The sequence below is a fragment of the Eschrichtius robustus genome, chromosome 7 (assembly GCF_028021215.1).
Source record: "Eschrichtius robustus isolate mEscRob2 chromosome 7, mEscRob2.pri, whole genome shotgun sequence".
Lineage (NCBI taxonomy): Eukaryota > Metazoa > Chordata > Mammalia > Artiodactyla > Eschrichtiidae > Eschrichtius > Eschrichtius robustus.
The window spans coordinates 115,405,380-115,423,040 of record NC_090830.1 but is presented as its reverse complement, the minus strand read 5'-3'; the positions used below and the strand labels follow the sequence as shown (position 1 = coordinate 115,423,040).

Genomic DNA, 17,661 nt, shown 5'->3' with positions numbered 1-17,661 from the left:
TGGAGGAGCCAGCCTTCCCCAAGTCAATAACAAGGATATGGACTATACATTTTTTTAAATGCAGCATTTAAGGCACAGTTTCCAATATATATCCAGGCTTCTTTTCTGTTTTCCCCTCGAACTGCTAGGTAGAGAATTATTAGTTTTACTTCCTCCTCTGCTCTTATATACATTTGTACTGAAACCAAAATACTACTACAAGTGATTTTCAAAATACTGTTTGCTGGCAATATTGGCAAAAGCTCCTCCCATATTTTCCATTTTTCTACACTAAGAGGACTAGAGCTTCTGGCTAAAACATGAACAGACTGGCTGCAAATGAAGAATAGGAAGTTATAAACAAACATGGGAAAAGGCAAATTAAAAAAAAAGAGCAAAGCAGCTCTTGTTTTCACTTACTAAAGCAGGATTTTTTGTTAAGTTACAGTAGCTAATACTGGTGAGGCTTCAATTAAGAGGTTTCCTCAATTGTTGCTGGCAGCACTAAAAATGGATACATATTGCCGATTTGGTTTTCAAAAGACTTACTGGAAGGTCATAAAAATATTCAGACCCTTCATTCAGTAACTGTAACTTGGAGTGTTTGTCCTAAAGAAATGATCCAAAATATAGGAAAAGCCATATGGAGGAAGAAACACTCAGAACATTATTTATGTCAAATAAATGGGAAAGACTCAAATATTCTAAAAAGTTAAGTAAATAATGGTTATACTACCATTAAGATGATAATTAGAACAGGGAGGCAACATGGAAAAACACTTAACAGCAGCTGTATCCTGATCTATTACCTCACATTTCTTTGGTTACAACTCTATAAAAATAAAAAATAAACATAAAAAATAAAACAAAGCACTAAAAGTTCTGTTAAGATGTCGAAGTAGTAAATGAATTTTTCTATTCCTGAGTGTTTAGTAAAAGGATTATATTGTTTTTGGATAAAAACGAAACGTAAGCTTCCGTCTGAAGGCAAATTCCTTAAGAAAACAAAACTCTTTTGAGTTCTCCTGTGTAAAGAGTAGGCCTGTTCTTTCCTATGTGTCTCTGGAAGGTCTTTATATCCAGAACAAAACTTCTTCTTCTGTCAAATCCAAATACGATATATAGAGTTTTTGACTTGGCTGAAACACCTGCCTCCTCCAAGAAGTCTACCCTGACTACCTCGTCTGCAGTGACCTGTTCCGTGTCAGTCTCTTGCCCCCAGCACCTCCAGATTACCATGAAAGGAACTTAGATCATGTCCACAGTAACATATGAGTATGTCTGTCTGCTACATTCTTTTCTCTGATAACTTCTTATTATATGTTTGCCCAGACATTCCAGGGGGGCGGGGGGCGAACTCTGTGGCTACCTCATTGTTCCAAATGATGCCTGACCTGGAGGAAAGAATAGACACTGGATTGAATAGAAGCGGAGGGGCTGTCTCCCCTTAGCTCAGCTCTGATTCTTATTTGGAACTAGAGATTGGAGTTAACGCTCAGGAATGTGATGCAGGAAAGAGAGAGTGCCAACCTGCAGAGAACTAGCAAGCGACAGTCAGAAGCCTGAAAAGCCCTCCAAAGTGGGGAGGCATCCCCGTGCAGCCTGAAGAGGCTTTGCCAGATGTCTCAGTTTCCTACTGGGAGGCAAGATGGCCTTATCCTAACCAGCCAGGGGAAGTAAGTCTCAGAGACCAGACTGAGGTCAGACAATCACCCAGTTGAGAGAAGGGGACGCGCCTCTGAGTGTTGTGGCTGGTGTGACCCTGTGTCCCAGGGAAGAGTGGTCTCAGGGTGTGTCACTTGGCTAGGGACCTTGGAGGGACCTAACTCCGGTCATACAAAATCCCACACAATCCTGGATGTTTCACAGTCGAAGGCATACAAGACCAATTTCATTTTCATCCCTCTCTAGGAACAATCCCTTTATAAAAAGATGTGAGGTGAAGTTCTTCTTGTGGACAACTGCCCACAGGAATGCTCTCATATCATTCTCTTTTATTTGTGCTTCTTCCTTCCTGGCAGCTCCTTCTCCATGTCCTTGCCTGGATCTTCCTCTTCTGCCTTGGGAAGCGTCAGCATCCATCCCTGCCCCGCCCCCTCTCCCTCTCAGGGTGGGGTGGGGGGATCTACAGAGCCCCACAGCCTCAGCTCCCACATTGCTACCTCCCACGGAAACCTCACGTGATCCCCAATCCATATCTTCAACTCTCTTGCTTATCTTCATCCAGTTGTTTCTCACGTGCTGCAAATTCATATGAAAGACCAAATGATTACTGTTCCCCAAGCATGTTTCTCCTACACAGTCACCATCTTGATCAATGGCAAGGAAAACCCTCTCCTTCCTACTCTGAAAATCAGAAAGTTTCTCCCTCCCTCTCATCCACACTCTTATTTTATTAGTCACCAATTCTATTGCTCAACTGCCTAAGTAGCCTTTGAATCGTCCCTCTTCAGGATCACAGTAGTCTTTTAACTGGTCATCTTTTGTGAAATCTCCCCCTACACTATTCACTTTCCCACCTCTGGAGCCCATCCTCTACATTGCCACCAGAATGGGTGTCTGAAACATAAATCTATTGTCAGAAATTTTTACTTACATTGGGTTGGCCAAAAAGTTCGTTCGGGTTTTCCTGTAACATCTGACGGAAAACCCCAAACGAACTTTTTGGCCAACGCAATATAATAAAGAAAGAATAACTTCCCAGAGCCTACGGGATGTATGTCAAACCCCTTTTGGCTTCTCAGACCCTTTACGAACTGACCAATCCATCCCTGCTCAACATCATTCACACCTACCCTTATAACCTATAGATTAGCTACACTAAACTGCCATGTCCCTAATATGCTGTGCTTTCCACTGAGCCTGGCTTTGCACACGCTGTTCATTCTACCTGAAAGACATCATCTTCTCTCTGTTAACTACTATTTATCCTTTAAAACAGAGTTCAAGTATCCCCTCCAAAGACTATTCTAATAGTTCACAAGTATTTACTGAATCACAAATGTGTGCGAAGCCTGAACTTTCCTGGACAGAGTGAACTGCACTTTTCTCTGTGCTCTTTTGAAATGCTGGCCATGCCTCTACCATAGAACTAGCTGCATATTAGACTTATCTCTACATTTGAATTGACCATGTTTTATTCACTATTATAGTCCAGTGCCTAGGTCTGAGCAAAGGGTTAACAAAACCCTTTCAACTTTCAACTTTGTCTAAGGAAAATATGACCTTGGGCAAACTCTATAACCCCAGAGTCTGCTGCCATGCTCTGTTTCCTGACCTGCAGCCTTCTGATGGCCACATATGGTCAGTGGGAGTCTTGAAGTCTGAGTGGTTAAAAAACAACAACAAAAGCAAACAAACAAAAAAACCCCAAATCTTGGTGGGCAAACAGCCAGCCAAATGAATGATGTTAGTAAAGACTCAATGAGTCGCCCAGCCATCATTTCATTAAAGGGGTCAATCTCCTGTCTTAGAAAAATTTAGGATTAAGATGGGGCTAATTTCCCATCCTCCAACACCGGATTGATTCTCTGTCTCTGTCTCTCTCCGCCTAATCGCTCCATCTTTCCTTCCCATCTTTCACTTCCCCCATTCTTCTTTTCTCTCTCTCTTTTCACAGAGAAATAATCTTTACTTAACTGCAGAATGGTGGTTTGCATCCATGAAAACGTATTCTGGACCACAGCATCTTGTTCTTTATTCATAAACATTTAAGCAAAGAAAAAGCCAACTTACTTTCACCAGAGCCCGCTTGATCACACTGGCAATATCTTGCCTCCACTCCGGAATGTCAGGATTGTGGTAATCCAGATTAGGAGAGAACGATAAGAGTTGGGACTGAAAGTATTCTGCAAGGAGAGAGCGTGTGTGAGTGAGGCTGAGAGAGGGTGTGATAGGCAAGGGGACTCCATGATCACTGTGCTTTAGGAAAAGGGCACAGACTTTCATGTGGCCTCATCTCAAATTCCTTCCTCTCAGCCTGTCTCTTGGCTTCTAAAACGAAGTGGCATTTGGTGACTGGAAGTAAATTTGTGCTCCTACCATTTTTGTTTGTTTTTAAAATCTTAAGGACTTCTTCTTGTAAATGAACATTATCTGCAATGCAAGAAAATTGTGAAACTCCAGAAGAAGGGGGCTTTTGCTGCTGTAGATGGTATCATGCAGAGGCAACAATAAAGCATTAATAAATTGGGCTAGATTAGAATGAAGCCTTTTCTTATCCTTCCCTTAGTTCCATGGATCCTGCTAGAAAAACCGCCTCAGGGGGTTAGAAAACAGGTCAAAACTCTAGGATGTGGGTAACATTCAGTTTCTCAATCTGATTGGTAGGTACACAGGTCTGTCCACTTTGTGATAATTCATGAAGCTAAAGCACTTATGATCTGTGCACTTCTCTGTATTTAAAAAAATTTTTTTAAATTGAAGTATAGTTGATGTACAATGTTGTGTTAATTTCTGCTGTACAGCAAAGTGACTCAATTATATACATATATACATTCTTTTTTATATTCTTTTCCATTATGGTTTATCCTAGGAGGTTGGATATAGTTCTCTGTGTTATACAGTAGGACCCTGTTGTTTATCCATTCTAAATGTAATAGTTTGCATCTAATAACCCCAAACTCCCAGTTACATTCCAATAAAAATGTTTACTTAAAGTCTTCCAGGTGCCCGATGAGAGAGTCTGAGCCTCAAGTTTGCAGACTTGTAGGAAAAGGCACTCACCTGGGGTGAGGTGGAAGAAATATAGACTGAGTCAGAGGGTCACATACCTCACTCAGCACAACTTTCTGGAAAACCCTGGTATAGTGGCTGTTTTTAGGGTATGTGGGAGGTTTGTGGGATGGTGGTAGAAGCACAATTTGATTTAAAAGAAATTTAATAATTAAGAGTAGTTCTCCAGGATTGAGAACAGAATGGTGGCCCTATTTACCACTCTCCTGCCTTGCTCTGTCTTTCTATTCTCAGCCTTAGTCTCAGCCTTTGCGGTCAAAGATCAGAATCTCAAACGACAAAGAAAACACATCAGTTCTGTGTAGCTCACCTCAGTACCTAAGCTGTGAGTTCTTCAAGAGCAGGGACCATGCCTCCTCCAGCTTTTGAAATCACTGGTCCCCATCCTAACAAAGAATGGATGCCACATGTGTGTGACAGATACCTTGGCAGGTCATCAGATCTAGATGCTTCTATGATAGTCTTTCCAGCTCAGCATTCCTTCAATTTATGATACATCTCTGTCTAATGAGACCATCAGGTTTTGATGCAGACACATCACAGAAGACAAGAAATGCCTGTCCGTGATCTGCTTCTCTAACAACCTCCGTATCTATTCAAGAACAAGGTAAGAAGTAGGTTTGGATACCTTTTGTGGACCTACCTAATTTTCCTATGCCCTGGGGCATTTCCAAAGCAGTCGGCGATTGCTGCTATGGTGTATGGAGGGCATTGGCTGGGCAGGAAGGGGCATCACGGGGCTTACCGTGAACTGCGATGTCTTTCGTGTCCTGGATGAGGGCATTCCCAGCAGCCACCTGGACAGTGATGGTATTGGTCCCCTCGGCTAGGAACGTGAAGGAAATGCTGCTGTCCAAGGTGATGAGGGGCTAAAAGAGAGAAGCAGGAACACTGATTTAGTCCTTTATGGGATATCAGATTCCCTCCTTTCCTGTAAATCTCAGACTGTCACCAATCTGCATAGCATTTGCATATCCCCAAGGGATCCTAACTTGAAAAAGGAAAAAAAAAAAAAAATGCACAGCTTTCTAAAACTGTGATTGTATATCCAGTATCCAGGAAGAGTATTAATATACTTGAAATGCACTGTAAAATGTTAATTCTGAGAGAGGAAGATAAGACTGGGCACCCTGGATTTTGCATGTCATTCTACTCCTTCTCCTGGGGCAAAGTAGAAGCATCTTTTGTAATCTATTCCTAGTGACTCTGGGAATAGGCGATCATTTTTCTCTTTTCCTCTAATATTCCGTGTCACTTATATGTTCATCCTGTATTCCATCGGGCTGTAAGATTTTTCAGAGAAGTGACCACATTTTATTTATCTTTGTATCAACCGCCCTTGGCAAATAGTCTTACATCTAGCAGGATCCGTATATAACTTGGATGTATGGTCATATTATTGACATTTTATTTGGTCATATCTGTGTTTTCCATTGCAAGGCATTTCTAACAATTTAAATAAGTTGGAAAACATATAAACATGCATATCTGTGCTCACTTTTTAATCTTTTTTCCTTTTCTGTTTTCTTTCCTTGATCATAACAGACAGGGACTTGTCAAGGATAAAGAAAGAGAATAAGCATATTTTTTTTTTTTCTTGGGAATTAGGATCTTGATAGAAGCAGGTGCTTACTGGAGAGAAGAGAATGCAGATTCTGCGATTGAAGGGTCATTATTCAGTGATTATCTTGAAGCCAGTGCCCTCTCGAGTTATCTGGTGTTTGCAAGGTAAGACATATTAGTAGGAGGCTTCTCTAAGGCAGCTCATGAAGAGATGTCACAAGTGCAGATGAGCAGACCTCTCTCCTCTCTGTGTGTTAGGACGACAATAGGATAGAGTAACGATGTAGCCAGCTGGGGATGCGTAGAGTTTCCCTTTTAAAATGTGGGTATCGGCCAGTGTTCACACAGCACACCCGCGCACCTGGACCCTGCAGAGGCTCAGAGAGGCAGCTTTCAGACAGCGTCCCTCCTGCAAGACTGAAATTCCTTTCTAGCTCAGAATTTTCAACTGGGCCTCTGAAACAATCATTTGATTTCTTGGCTTTAATATTCTATTGCTCTATTTTATGACCAGGCTGATGGCTGGAGTTGGACAGGATTAGAGATATTGCCCTAAGCTTTCTGACACCCTTTCTTCTCTGCTTGCTAAATGAAAGAAAGAAGTGAGGATAGAAAGAGTTACACTCTTTTTCTTAACTAAGGGTGAACCCCAGAGCCCAAGCATGCTTCTCCATACTATGGCTCTGTGATGATACGCACCAGGGTGTGGCCTTATTAATTAAACAACAGATGAGGTACAAGTAGGTTCTGTGATGGAAATCAACTCCCAAGGGCCAAGAGTGGCTGTTTAGTGTCCTGTGTTGAGAAGGAAGCTGAAGTCAAGTTGGGCTCAGCATGGCAATGTCAGCCACGGACAGAGGAAGAATGTGTGCCACTGAGTTGCCATCTTTAGTATAACAAGAACAGAGACTTGATACTCTGGCTCTGTTACTATTTTAATGAATGACCTTGGGCAAAATTTGTCCCCACTGTGTGCCTTAGGTCTTTATCTTTTAAATTAAAGGTTTGGGTTAGAAGTTGTGAGGACTCATTCAGGAATCAGAACACATAGGATTGATGAATGGCTTTTGGCAAATTTTCTAGTTCCTACTAGTCAACTCATTATGACTTACCTGTCAGAATACCTTCAACTGCTTCAGTACCTAGGTCATATTCTTTGGAAGGAGAATGAGATACCTCTATATACCAAACACAATGGCTACATTTTCTTTAAAAATAATAATTTCAAATATTATTGAGGATGTGGAGCAACTGGAACTCTCACACATTTTTGGTGGGATGTACAATGGTGCAACGATGTAGGAAAAAGTTCAGTTTTACAAGAAATTGCGATAATTTTTTCCAAAGTAGTTGTAACATTTTATATTTATGACTTAGCAATTGAAGTCCTGGGGATTTAGTCAAGATGAAAGAAAATATCCACAAACAAAAGAAAATGTTTATAGCAGTACATTCATACTAGCCAAAAACTGAAAAGAACCTAGGAGAATTTATCAATAGGAAAATGAATAAACAAGTCATAGTATATGCATACAATGAACATAAAAGAACAAATATTGATATACACAACAGTATGGATAAGTCCCCAAACCATAAGAAATGAAAGAAGCCTTATATGAAAGAATTCACATGGTATGATTACATTTAATGAAGTTCTAGAAAAGGCAAATCTAATTCATGATGAAGAAAATAGTGATTGGTTCTGGGGGTTGGGGTGGGAATTGACGAGGGGCATGAGAGAACTTTTGGGAGTGATGCTAATACTATATATCTTGATAGAAGTTTGGGTTACAGGTATATGCCTTTGTCAGAACTCAGGAGCTACACACTTCAGATCTGTAAATTTCATTGTTGATACATTTCATACCCCCTGTGGGGGAAAAAGTATAAACAAATAAAGGACTCTAGCTAATGATTTGCAACCTAAAGCATTTAGGACAAAGCATGTAAGTGCCTGAAATGAATCAAAAATTTAAGATCGGCTGATGGCTGAATAGAGGGATGGACAGATAAATAGACATGATAAAACAAGCACAGTCGATGTTAATGACAGACTACAGATGGTGGGTATGTGAATGTTCACTTCTACTTTAGTTTGTGTTTGAAGTTTTTAATAATAAAATGTTGGGAGAGAAACAAAACAAAAAAGGAATAATTGATGTGGTGTTTTGTTTGTTTGTTTGTTTGTTTGATCCCATGAATTGCTCTCTCTGACCATAACTATATCACATTGTCCTTCCGTTTTGGTTACTGCCCTCAGCTACCTCTAATCTCTTCCCAGCTCTCAGCCCCAGGATACTTTTCTCCACATTGTCTCTTCAGGGAATCTGCACGACTACCATGTCATCTTCTTCAGCTCTCAGGGGTCTACATGGCCCCCGTTCTCCTTTCTCTGCACACTCGCCTTATCTTAGGCTTGGGTGATGGTGCTGTGCCAGGCAATGACATCCCTTTCTAAGAGGAGTGGAATTCCTCCTGTCCCAGAAGATTTGGTCTCCTCTCTGTCTGGCTGCTTTCCTAGCAGATCCAGGAACCAAACAAGGATGCAAGTCTGCAGGACAAGGGAATGCCATCTGAGGTGGGAGGGAGCGTGCCATCCCACCAGCCAGTCAGGGCTCTGAGCCACAGCAAACAAACTGTGTTGAATGTGAACACTTGGCCCCCAGGTAACAGGCCCCAGGCTTCCACCCTAGGGAAATGGCAGAAGCTAATTTTGTTTTCCAAATTGCTTTTGTTTTTCATCAGCTGTTGTGACATCATGGCTGATTTCACCTTCCTTGCAAAGCTGGAACACTCCACGGGATTCTTGAGTTCTTCACTGGCCACCCATGTCTAGTGCACAACACTAAATTAAATCAAGTATTTTAAGGTTCATTTACTAACTCTATTAGGCAAGCAGACACATTTATTAAGCCAGAACTCTGTTAATCTCAGCAGATTGGCCTTTTAGAGCCCCACAAATCCAACAGGCGGCCAATTGACTTCTCCGTGTTTTGTCCAAGCTGCAGGGCCAGCCCACAGCAAGGCTCACGTCCTGCCTAGGCTGCAGGCTGCATCCCTGCCCACAGAGGATCCCTCATGTGCAACAGGTCATGTATTATCCACTAAGCCCAGCAAGACATCAACGAAGCTCTGAGTAACTAGTTAGGAGATTCCCACGTGACTAATGGATCAGGGAGCTTCAGGGAAATGTTTGGATGCAGCCTACACCAGATTCCCAATACATAGTAAGTCAAGTTAATATCAAATATTATAAAATCCCCACAATTTAAATGTATACCTTCACAAAACCTTCCATTCCTAAATTGGACAGACTATGTAATCACTACACTTGCCTCACTTAAAACCTTCAGCAGATTACATATGTAGAAAGTGCTTTACTTTATGAAGTGGAGAAGGCAAGATACATAATTGTGGATATGCTATGATGAGAACTACATGAGAGAAAAGTCTAAAATACACAAAAAGACCAAAAATAAATAAAGCAAATAGTACCTAAATATGTGTTATGACTATGGGAGTATTTTGAAAATTTATAGTTTTGGGGAAAAACAATTCCCTCAAACACACACACACAAACACACACACACACACACACCCCTCTAAAAACTCTTCAAAAGTATCTCATTGTTGAAAATATCACTGTCCATGAATCTGGTTCTATCTTCCACTATCCTATCCTAAATCTAAGTTTCTATGACAAACTAAAACACATCCGGTTATGTCATTCAAAGCCGTTTGTCATCTATCCTCCCCAGTTTTAGTTTTTTATGCAATTTCTCCCCAAATGAATCCCTCTTTGGTAGTGTCTGTCTACACAGAACACAAACATGCCCAAAGCCTTACCAGTGGGCACAAATCCCTTCCCCTCCTCTCTGGTCTCAATTCTACCACTCCTTCAACGCCAGCTTAGGACCAGCTTCATACACAACTTGCTCCAAGACCAAGAAGCCCTGCATCCATCACCCCCTAGGCTGCCTGGCTGGGCCAGTAATGTTACATTCCTATTACCATTCCTTACAGTATCTATTTTGGGATGTTAACCTCATCTTCTTGAATAGATTGTTTCTTAAGGGCAACAAATGGAATTTATACTGCTTTGTGTTCCTCATAAGATCTAGCACAAAATACAGGTTCTTGAGAAAGATCCACGGAGCTACTGATACAATTTCACATCTCCCGCTGATAGACTTGTAGGTATATGGGCCTATAGTTGGACTTCAGGAATGCTTGCTCTCTTCTCTTTATTCGTACATCATCACACTTGCTCACCGATCATTGTGTGTGTGTGTGTGTGTTCATCTTGCCTTCTCATCAGGATTGTAATCTCCTTGAAGATAGAGACAAGATTTTAAGTGCTCTTCTATTCCTAAGGGCACCAAGCAGAGGGTTGGCTATAAAGGTTTGTGGGGAATCAACTGATTCTTATTGGGAGGTTGATTTAATTCAACCACCTGGGAAAACCTGTCCAATCCAATTCACCTGGTCACAACACATAGAAACAGACACACACATACACATACACAGGGGATAATTTCTCCTTCATCAGTGAAGTTCTGAGGATTAAATAACATATATGAAGAGCCTAGTGCAAGGCCAATGCTAGAAAGAAATGCTCAAAATTAGTATTAGCTCCTTTTACAGATCGGTTTGTTCATTAAAGGTAACCACATAGCTCGACACTCAGAGCACTCACCAAGACACCCAAAGACGCTCATTCATTTGCCAAGAAAATACAATGCTCACTAGATCAATTTCTGGGCACCATGGCCACATTGATGTGTTTCTGTCATGGTGCTAGCAAAAGCACTGCAAATGTACCTCTTTTAAATGGATGGAATAACCATGCTTGAAGGTGGGAGGGAAACCTCTAGAACCATGTCAGATTTGCCACTGAGATGTAGATGCCATTGATGCCAAGGATGAGCACAACAGTCACTGGATGTGTTCTCAGCACTTAAACGTCATTCTTTGCTTAATCCTCAACGCAGTATTAGAGTGTAGTAGCTACCAGTCTTATTCTGACATCACAGTGAACAAAACTAAGGCACAGAGAAATTACCTGATTTGACAAAAGGCATACAGCAAGGAGAATCTGAGCCTGGACCCCAACCCAGGTTTGTCTCATTTCAAAACCACTCTGTTCCAATGCCTCTAATGTACTATCATTCTCTTGGTTCTTTGGGAAGAAAAAACCAACTAGTAAGACCTTTGAGATCTTGGGTATTTGTACAGCACTTTATGCTCAAGTTTATAGATGGAAATTCCTAACCTAAGAAGTACTTCAGGTCATCCTCAGTTAAAAAAATAAAACCATAATGCCATTCTGCAATTTTAAACTTTCCCTCTCATAATATAGATTAGATAGATAGATAGATAGATGATAGATAGAAAGAAAGATATTTCAAATAATAACTCAATGATGTTCATGGATTAGATATCAGTATCCTTGATTTAGAGAAAACAACACTGAGCTTCAGATCAGATGATTTGTTCAAACTAACAGATAATTGTTAGAGAAATAGAAACTAGACTCTCCAATCACTTTGCCCACTTCTCTGTTGATCAAATGTTTATGAGACTCTGTCTGGTATTTCAGGCCTTAGAATAAACACCCAAAGAAAAAAATGGTGCTATAGAGAAACACTGTCTTCGGTTCCTTGTGGGCTGTTGAGTAAATCATTGGGTTCATGACGGCCAAGAACTGCCCTCCCTACACACAGCTGTCTCCCAGTAAAGATCAACAGGTGAACAAACACTAACAGAAAAGAACTCCCTGGCTGGACAGCCCAAACCTCACATCCTCAGAGGTGAAATGAACTTAAAATCTTTCTCTTTCTGATGCTCTCCTCCCAGAAGATTTTCTCTTTTTCTTTCACCACGTATGTCTGCTGGTGTTTGAAGCAGAATTTTAGGGTCTGTGACCTCCAAACAGAGCGATGCAGAGAAAGCATCCTGGGGCTGGGGGGTACATGGTAGATGGGAGTTAGGAGACCTGGGTTTAGGTCTGGCTCGACAACTAACCAGCTGTTTGACCGTAGGATGCTCATCTCACGCAGGCAGCTTCACTTCTCTAATATACTAAATGGGGAATCTCATTAACGAACCTCCTTACCTATTGTCTTGGTGAATAATAACACCAGAAATGCAAAAGCATCATAGTCTATGCTAAGAACTTGAAAGTATACAGCACAAATGATGCAAACAAGAAATTGTCCCTTGGGTCCATAAATCTAATTCAGTCTTTTATCAAACCATCCTGTCAGTTTTTATACCAAAATAGAAAGCATCCATTTAGTGAGTAAACTAGTCTGTGCCAGGGAGATACATAGTATCTTACTTAGTTTTCACAAAAATCGAGATGATGCAGGCATTATTCTCTCCAGTTTGCTGTTGAGTGAATTAAATTTAGGTCAAATCACTTGATTAAGCTCACATAACAAACATGTAGCAGTGCTAGAAACCTAACCCTTGTCTCTCTGACCCCAAGGTCCGTATTCTCTCAACCGCATCATGCTACCACCCTAGAAAGGAGCAGGATTTACAACATTGTAAATCAACTATACTTCAATAAAATTTTTTTTTAATTTAAAATAAGAGCAGGGATGAATCATCTCCCACTCTTATCATGCAAGAGCTGAAGTTCTCTTTGGTCATCTCGTAACAAACAAACAAAACTGGCATCGTTCCATTCCTTTTTAAAAGGAATTACTACACCGGCAACTGAATATTTATTTCCCCTTTCTTTAGATATCCAGCATTTCTGAGTCTGATACATCTTTCATAATTTTTTTTTTTTTAAAGTAAAGGTCTAAGATGAGCAATACCAATCACATCAAGAATGACTAAAGAAAATGCAAAGACAGAAACAGGAAGAGCGAAAAACATGAAGTCCTTAAGCTGAGGAACCCTCAGCCAAACTGCTCCCAGCTTCTGTTGTACAAGTGTGGTTACTCTTGAAAAAGCTTCAACATCACCAGTCGCCAGGAGTAGGGAGTATCTGCAAAGTCCAGAGTTTGGCCCTTAAGTCCCTTTCTTTGAGCCTTGGCAACATCAGTACCATATGCCTAAGAAGAAGAACATCAGTACCCGGCCCTAACAGAACACCTAGTAGGTCTTGCTAAAGACGCTTTACATGCATTATTACCCCATTTGACTTCCACTGCCCTGCATTTAGATATCTAATTCACATTTCACAGATGGTGTCACTTAATTTCAGAGATGTTAAATGACTTTCTTCATGTCACACAGCGGGTGAGTAGAAAGGCTGGGATTAGAGCAAACGGGAGCAACATCAATATTAGAGATGTTGGTTAGAGGAGCAAGAACAACCAGGTTTGTGCAGATTCTCTGAGTACCCTTTCCTCCTCAGGATTATTTGAATGTTCCCTGTTATACCAATGAACTTGCTGTAGGAGGGTATGTCATATTCAATTACGTGGATTCATAGCTTCATTAAGTATCCCCTATTGCCCACATCCCCCCCCCCGCCCCCGCCGCAACGTCAACACAGAAGTTGGAACATGGGAACGTTCAGTATAGACCTAAGCAGACACCAATCAGAAAGGGCCAAACCTTTGTACTATTGCCGAACCACCAGAAATAGGTAAGGGTCCCCAGCTGGCTGGGCCACACAACTGCACTGACGTTGACCTCCTTATTTCTTATGGCAACAAATGGAACTCGGAGATGCACGCGCTCCACAGGACCTAAGGGAATAAGAAGAACAATGTCAATGTTTCTATTCCTGGAATGAACAAACAATCACACTCCCAGATTCTTAATCTTAACCTCTATTACCATCACCTATAAGAAAACAAGGATTGCAAACTCACAGATGTTGAGAAGTATGTGTGTTGTGTGTGTGTGTGTGTGTGTGTGTGTGTGTGTGTGTACTTGAAATGAAGTCCCGCGTATAACAGGGAACTCAAATCGGGCTTCAGATTTTTTTCAGTGACATCTGAATTTAATTTCCATCCGATGAGCCCAACCTCAAATGCTTATGAACCTTCAGCCCAAGGACAAAGCTAGTTTACTGGACACTTCGTCAATAAATAGGAAGATAAAGAGTGGTCTCTTGCATTTCTGCCGATTAGCCTGTATTGTGATTGGGGGTCAGTGCACTGCATGGAGGACTCCGCCATGATCCTCAATTGTTAACTGGTCCCATCTTGTTCAACAATCGGCCATTGTGCCTGTCATCTGCAACACTCAGTGGGTGTCATTCAGCAGCTCGCAAGGCTGTTTTATAAAAAGGAAAAAGCCCATCTCCCTAAATTGAAGGAGAAATAAGTGCCAGGTTCCCAAATAATAATTTAAAAAGCTGCTTGCCAAAAGGTGACCAAGCTTCTATTTTTTTTTTCTTCCTCAGAAAACTGATGTAAGCAGTCTCAGGTTCTAAACTAGCAAGTAAGAGAATAGATTGGAACCCACCCTATGCATACTAAGTGAGGATTTTAATTTAATTCATTTCCAAAATAACGTGAGAAGAGGAAAACGCTGCTGGAAAATGTTAGTGTATCAGCATTGCCTTTGTGGATTAGATTGGTTATTTTTTAACTCTGTGGGATTTTCTCCCCCATCCTTACCCCTTAATTTTTCCTTTTTCTTTTCTTTTTTTCCTACCTACCTCGTTTCCTCCCTTTCTTCCCTTCCTTATATCCTTCCTACTTAGCCAAATCCAATTAAAATCTTCTAATTATCCGTCCACACTAAGTCAGAGCACATTTTCCTGGTTTCCACCATGATAGTGTTGATGACCTAAAGTGACTAAAGGTCACAGCCGTAGCATGGACAGCTCTTTAGCCTGGGGGCCTTGAGTTCTTCTCATGGGTGGGACATTTTCCAGGTCACCCAGCCTTCACTATTGATGTCTTGGGTTATTTTGGAGACAGCTCAGTTTAAAGGGAAGAAAACAGGTGGATACTTTTCACTTCTGCTCCTGTTTAATTTTAGCTGTATGACCTTCTCCTCTATCTTACAGAACCTTGACTCTACACAGACTGTTATGCTGTCCCCTGCCTTCCTTACAGTAATAAGAACATATGAAAGTGATGCGTGGATTTTAAAGGTATCATATAATTAATTATGTGCTGACACTGTTTCCACCACCACCACTACCACTACCACCACATCATCGCCGTTCCTGTGTATCATTGTGTAGAAGTCCCTCTTGGAAGAGTGGGCGTTCTGAGTCTCACCGGGTACCTCCTATGTCGTAAGTAAATTTATATTGGGATAAAAGGTGTTTGGACAGGGACTGATGTTTGGGTGAGGAGATTAGCCAGACTGGCTTGCCACCTCCCAGATGGTATTTTCCTGAACAATCAACAAGTGAATCTGTGTATCTACAGCGTGAAAATATTCTTTGTCTACTGCTCTCTCACCTGACCCCAGACATACGGCCCCTCAAGATTTCTTTCAACAAATAATTTCAAACCTGTCACTTCAGATACACATTTGGCCGAAGGTTTAATTATTTTCAATGAGTCAATCTGTTTAATTATTTTGGTATGGTTTGACTGTTGGTGAGAATAAACACACACACACACACACACACACACACACGTGTGAGAAAATACCGCCTACTTTTCATTGCTTTATTTACTCATTTTTAGGAGTTTTTCTGGTTTATCTCTCTTTGCTGTTTGTGTGTTACTGATCATGTGGAAGAGAATGAGGTAATGGGAAAGGGGCCCTGGCCAGGTCATGTCCTAAGAGGGAGATAAGGAATCTGGGTCTTATTTTAACACCTCAGAGTTGTTCTTCATGCCCAGGTTCACATCCCTCATTCTTCTCCTGCTGGGAAAGGGGACCCTTTTATGCTCAAAGTCAATGCCTCTTTTTTTTTTTTTTAATTGAGGTATAGCTGATTTACAATATTGTGCTAGTTCCAGGTGTACAGCCAAGTGATTCGGTTATACACATATACGTATAAATAAATATTCTTTTTTTTCAATTCTTTTCTACTATAGGTTATTACAAGATATTGAACATAGTTCCCCGTGCTACACAATAAATCCTTGCTGCTTATTTGTTTTACATACAGTGGTGTGTATCTGTTAATCCCATGTTCCTAATTTATCCCTCACCCTCTTCCCCTTTGGTAACCGTAAGTCTATGTCTGTGAGTCTGTTTCTCCTCTGTAAATAAGCTCATTTGTACTATTTTTTAGATAACGCTGCTGTCTTATCTCTCTCCCTCAAAATGCATGGAGCCCATTCCCCTGGCCAGCTCATGGGAACCCTGGGCTTTTCCACAGTTCAGTGATGTCGCTATGACTCGTGGCCCTGGACAGACTTCTCAGCTTTCGGTCACTCAGAGGCTTCAGCTCAACCAGGGCTTACATTGTTGGGTACTTTGATACCCCAAAATATAAAATGAGACCTCCTTCTCCCTAAATTCATGCCAAACACAAAAGGGGTGGGGCTTCCATGAATTAGAACACCATCAAGCACGGCCACATATATGCCAGCTTCAGGACAAGTACATTTGGGTAAATATAATCTCAAGGAACAACATCAAACAGCTTTTCAGGGCAAAGAACCTGAGCCAGAAGCTCCAGACTTCAATCTACAGGTAAACCATGGATCGGGGAGAAGAGAGCTGAGGGATTCAGGAGGGAACACAGCAAACTCCTAAAATCCTCACTGTCAAAGAGTGCTCTTTTTGATAAAAATCTAATAATCTGTGCGAGATTGGTTATTATGGGGGGGCTAACAACTACCTTTGTTAACTAATGGCCCAAGATGAGGCCAAGAGCAGTTTCCACTATAATAACTGGCTGGTAAATGCAGCCATGATTGATTTGGAGGGAATTATGAGCACGATAAAAGTTTCAAGGGACATTTCCTCCTTCACACACATAACCCACAGTATAAACCTGTTCCCTGCTGTTGTGTTTTTTTGTCACTGAAATACATTGGTCACTGTGCCTGGCAGGCAAGGCCCACTCTTGGCAGAATTAGGAACATGGGTAGGGCAGGTCGTTGGAAGAGAGGAAAGAAAATGTTTTTTCTGTCTTCATTTTTAAATGCAGCAGAAGTGTCAGGTAGAAAGTGAATAGGAAGTACTTAGTAGTTACTAGAGCAGGTAACATTCATCATGTGCCAGGCTGGGTGCTAAGTGGCATTTTGCACACTGTGCAGAAAAACATTGATGTTGACCTAAGTGGCATTTTGCACACTGTGCAGAAAAACATTGATGTTGACCTGAGATCATCATCTTTAGAAAGACCTGTGGCCCTTTGCTGGCATCTGGGAACTTGGCTCTGGGAGTGTTTCCAGTCAACAGTGAGCTGATAAGAGTGGTTCACTCTGCCTAGACTGTTTTTTTGTTTTTTTGTTTTTTAACCAATGATAGGGTTTATTCTGAAAAAATGCTTTC

The 17,661-nt window shown here is 41.2% G+C and overlaps 1 protein-coding gene across 1 annotated transcript in view; it reads right to left on the bottom strand.

Annotated features, from left to right (window-relative positions):
- The window catches only part of SORCS3 (sortilin related VPS10 domain containing receptor 3), a 602,186-nt gene that overhangs the window by 10,166 nt on the left and 574,359 nt on the right, over positions 1-17,661 (bottom strand). The window contains exons 20-22 of the mRNA XM_068549046.1: positions 13,852-13,985; positions 5,459-5,582; positions 3,715-3,827 (exon numbers count right to left, since the gene is read on the bottom strand). Coding sequence (XP_068405147.1) covers positions 3,715-3,827; positions 5,459-5,582; positions 13,852-13,985 — 371 coding nt within the window. The remainder of the gene's footprint in view (positions 1-3,714; positions 3,828-5,458; positions 5,583-13,851; positions 13,986-17,661) is intronic.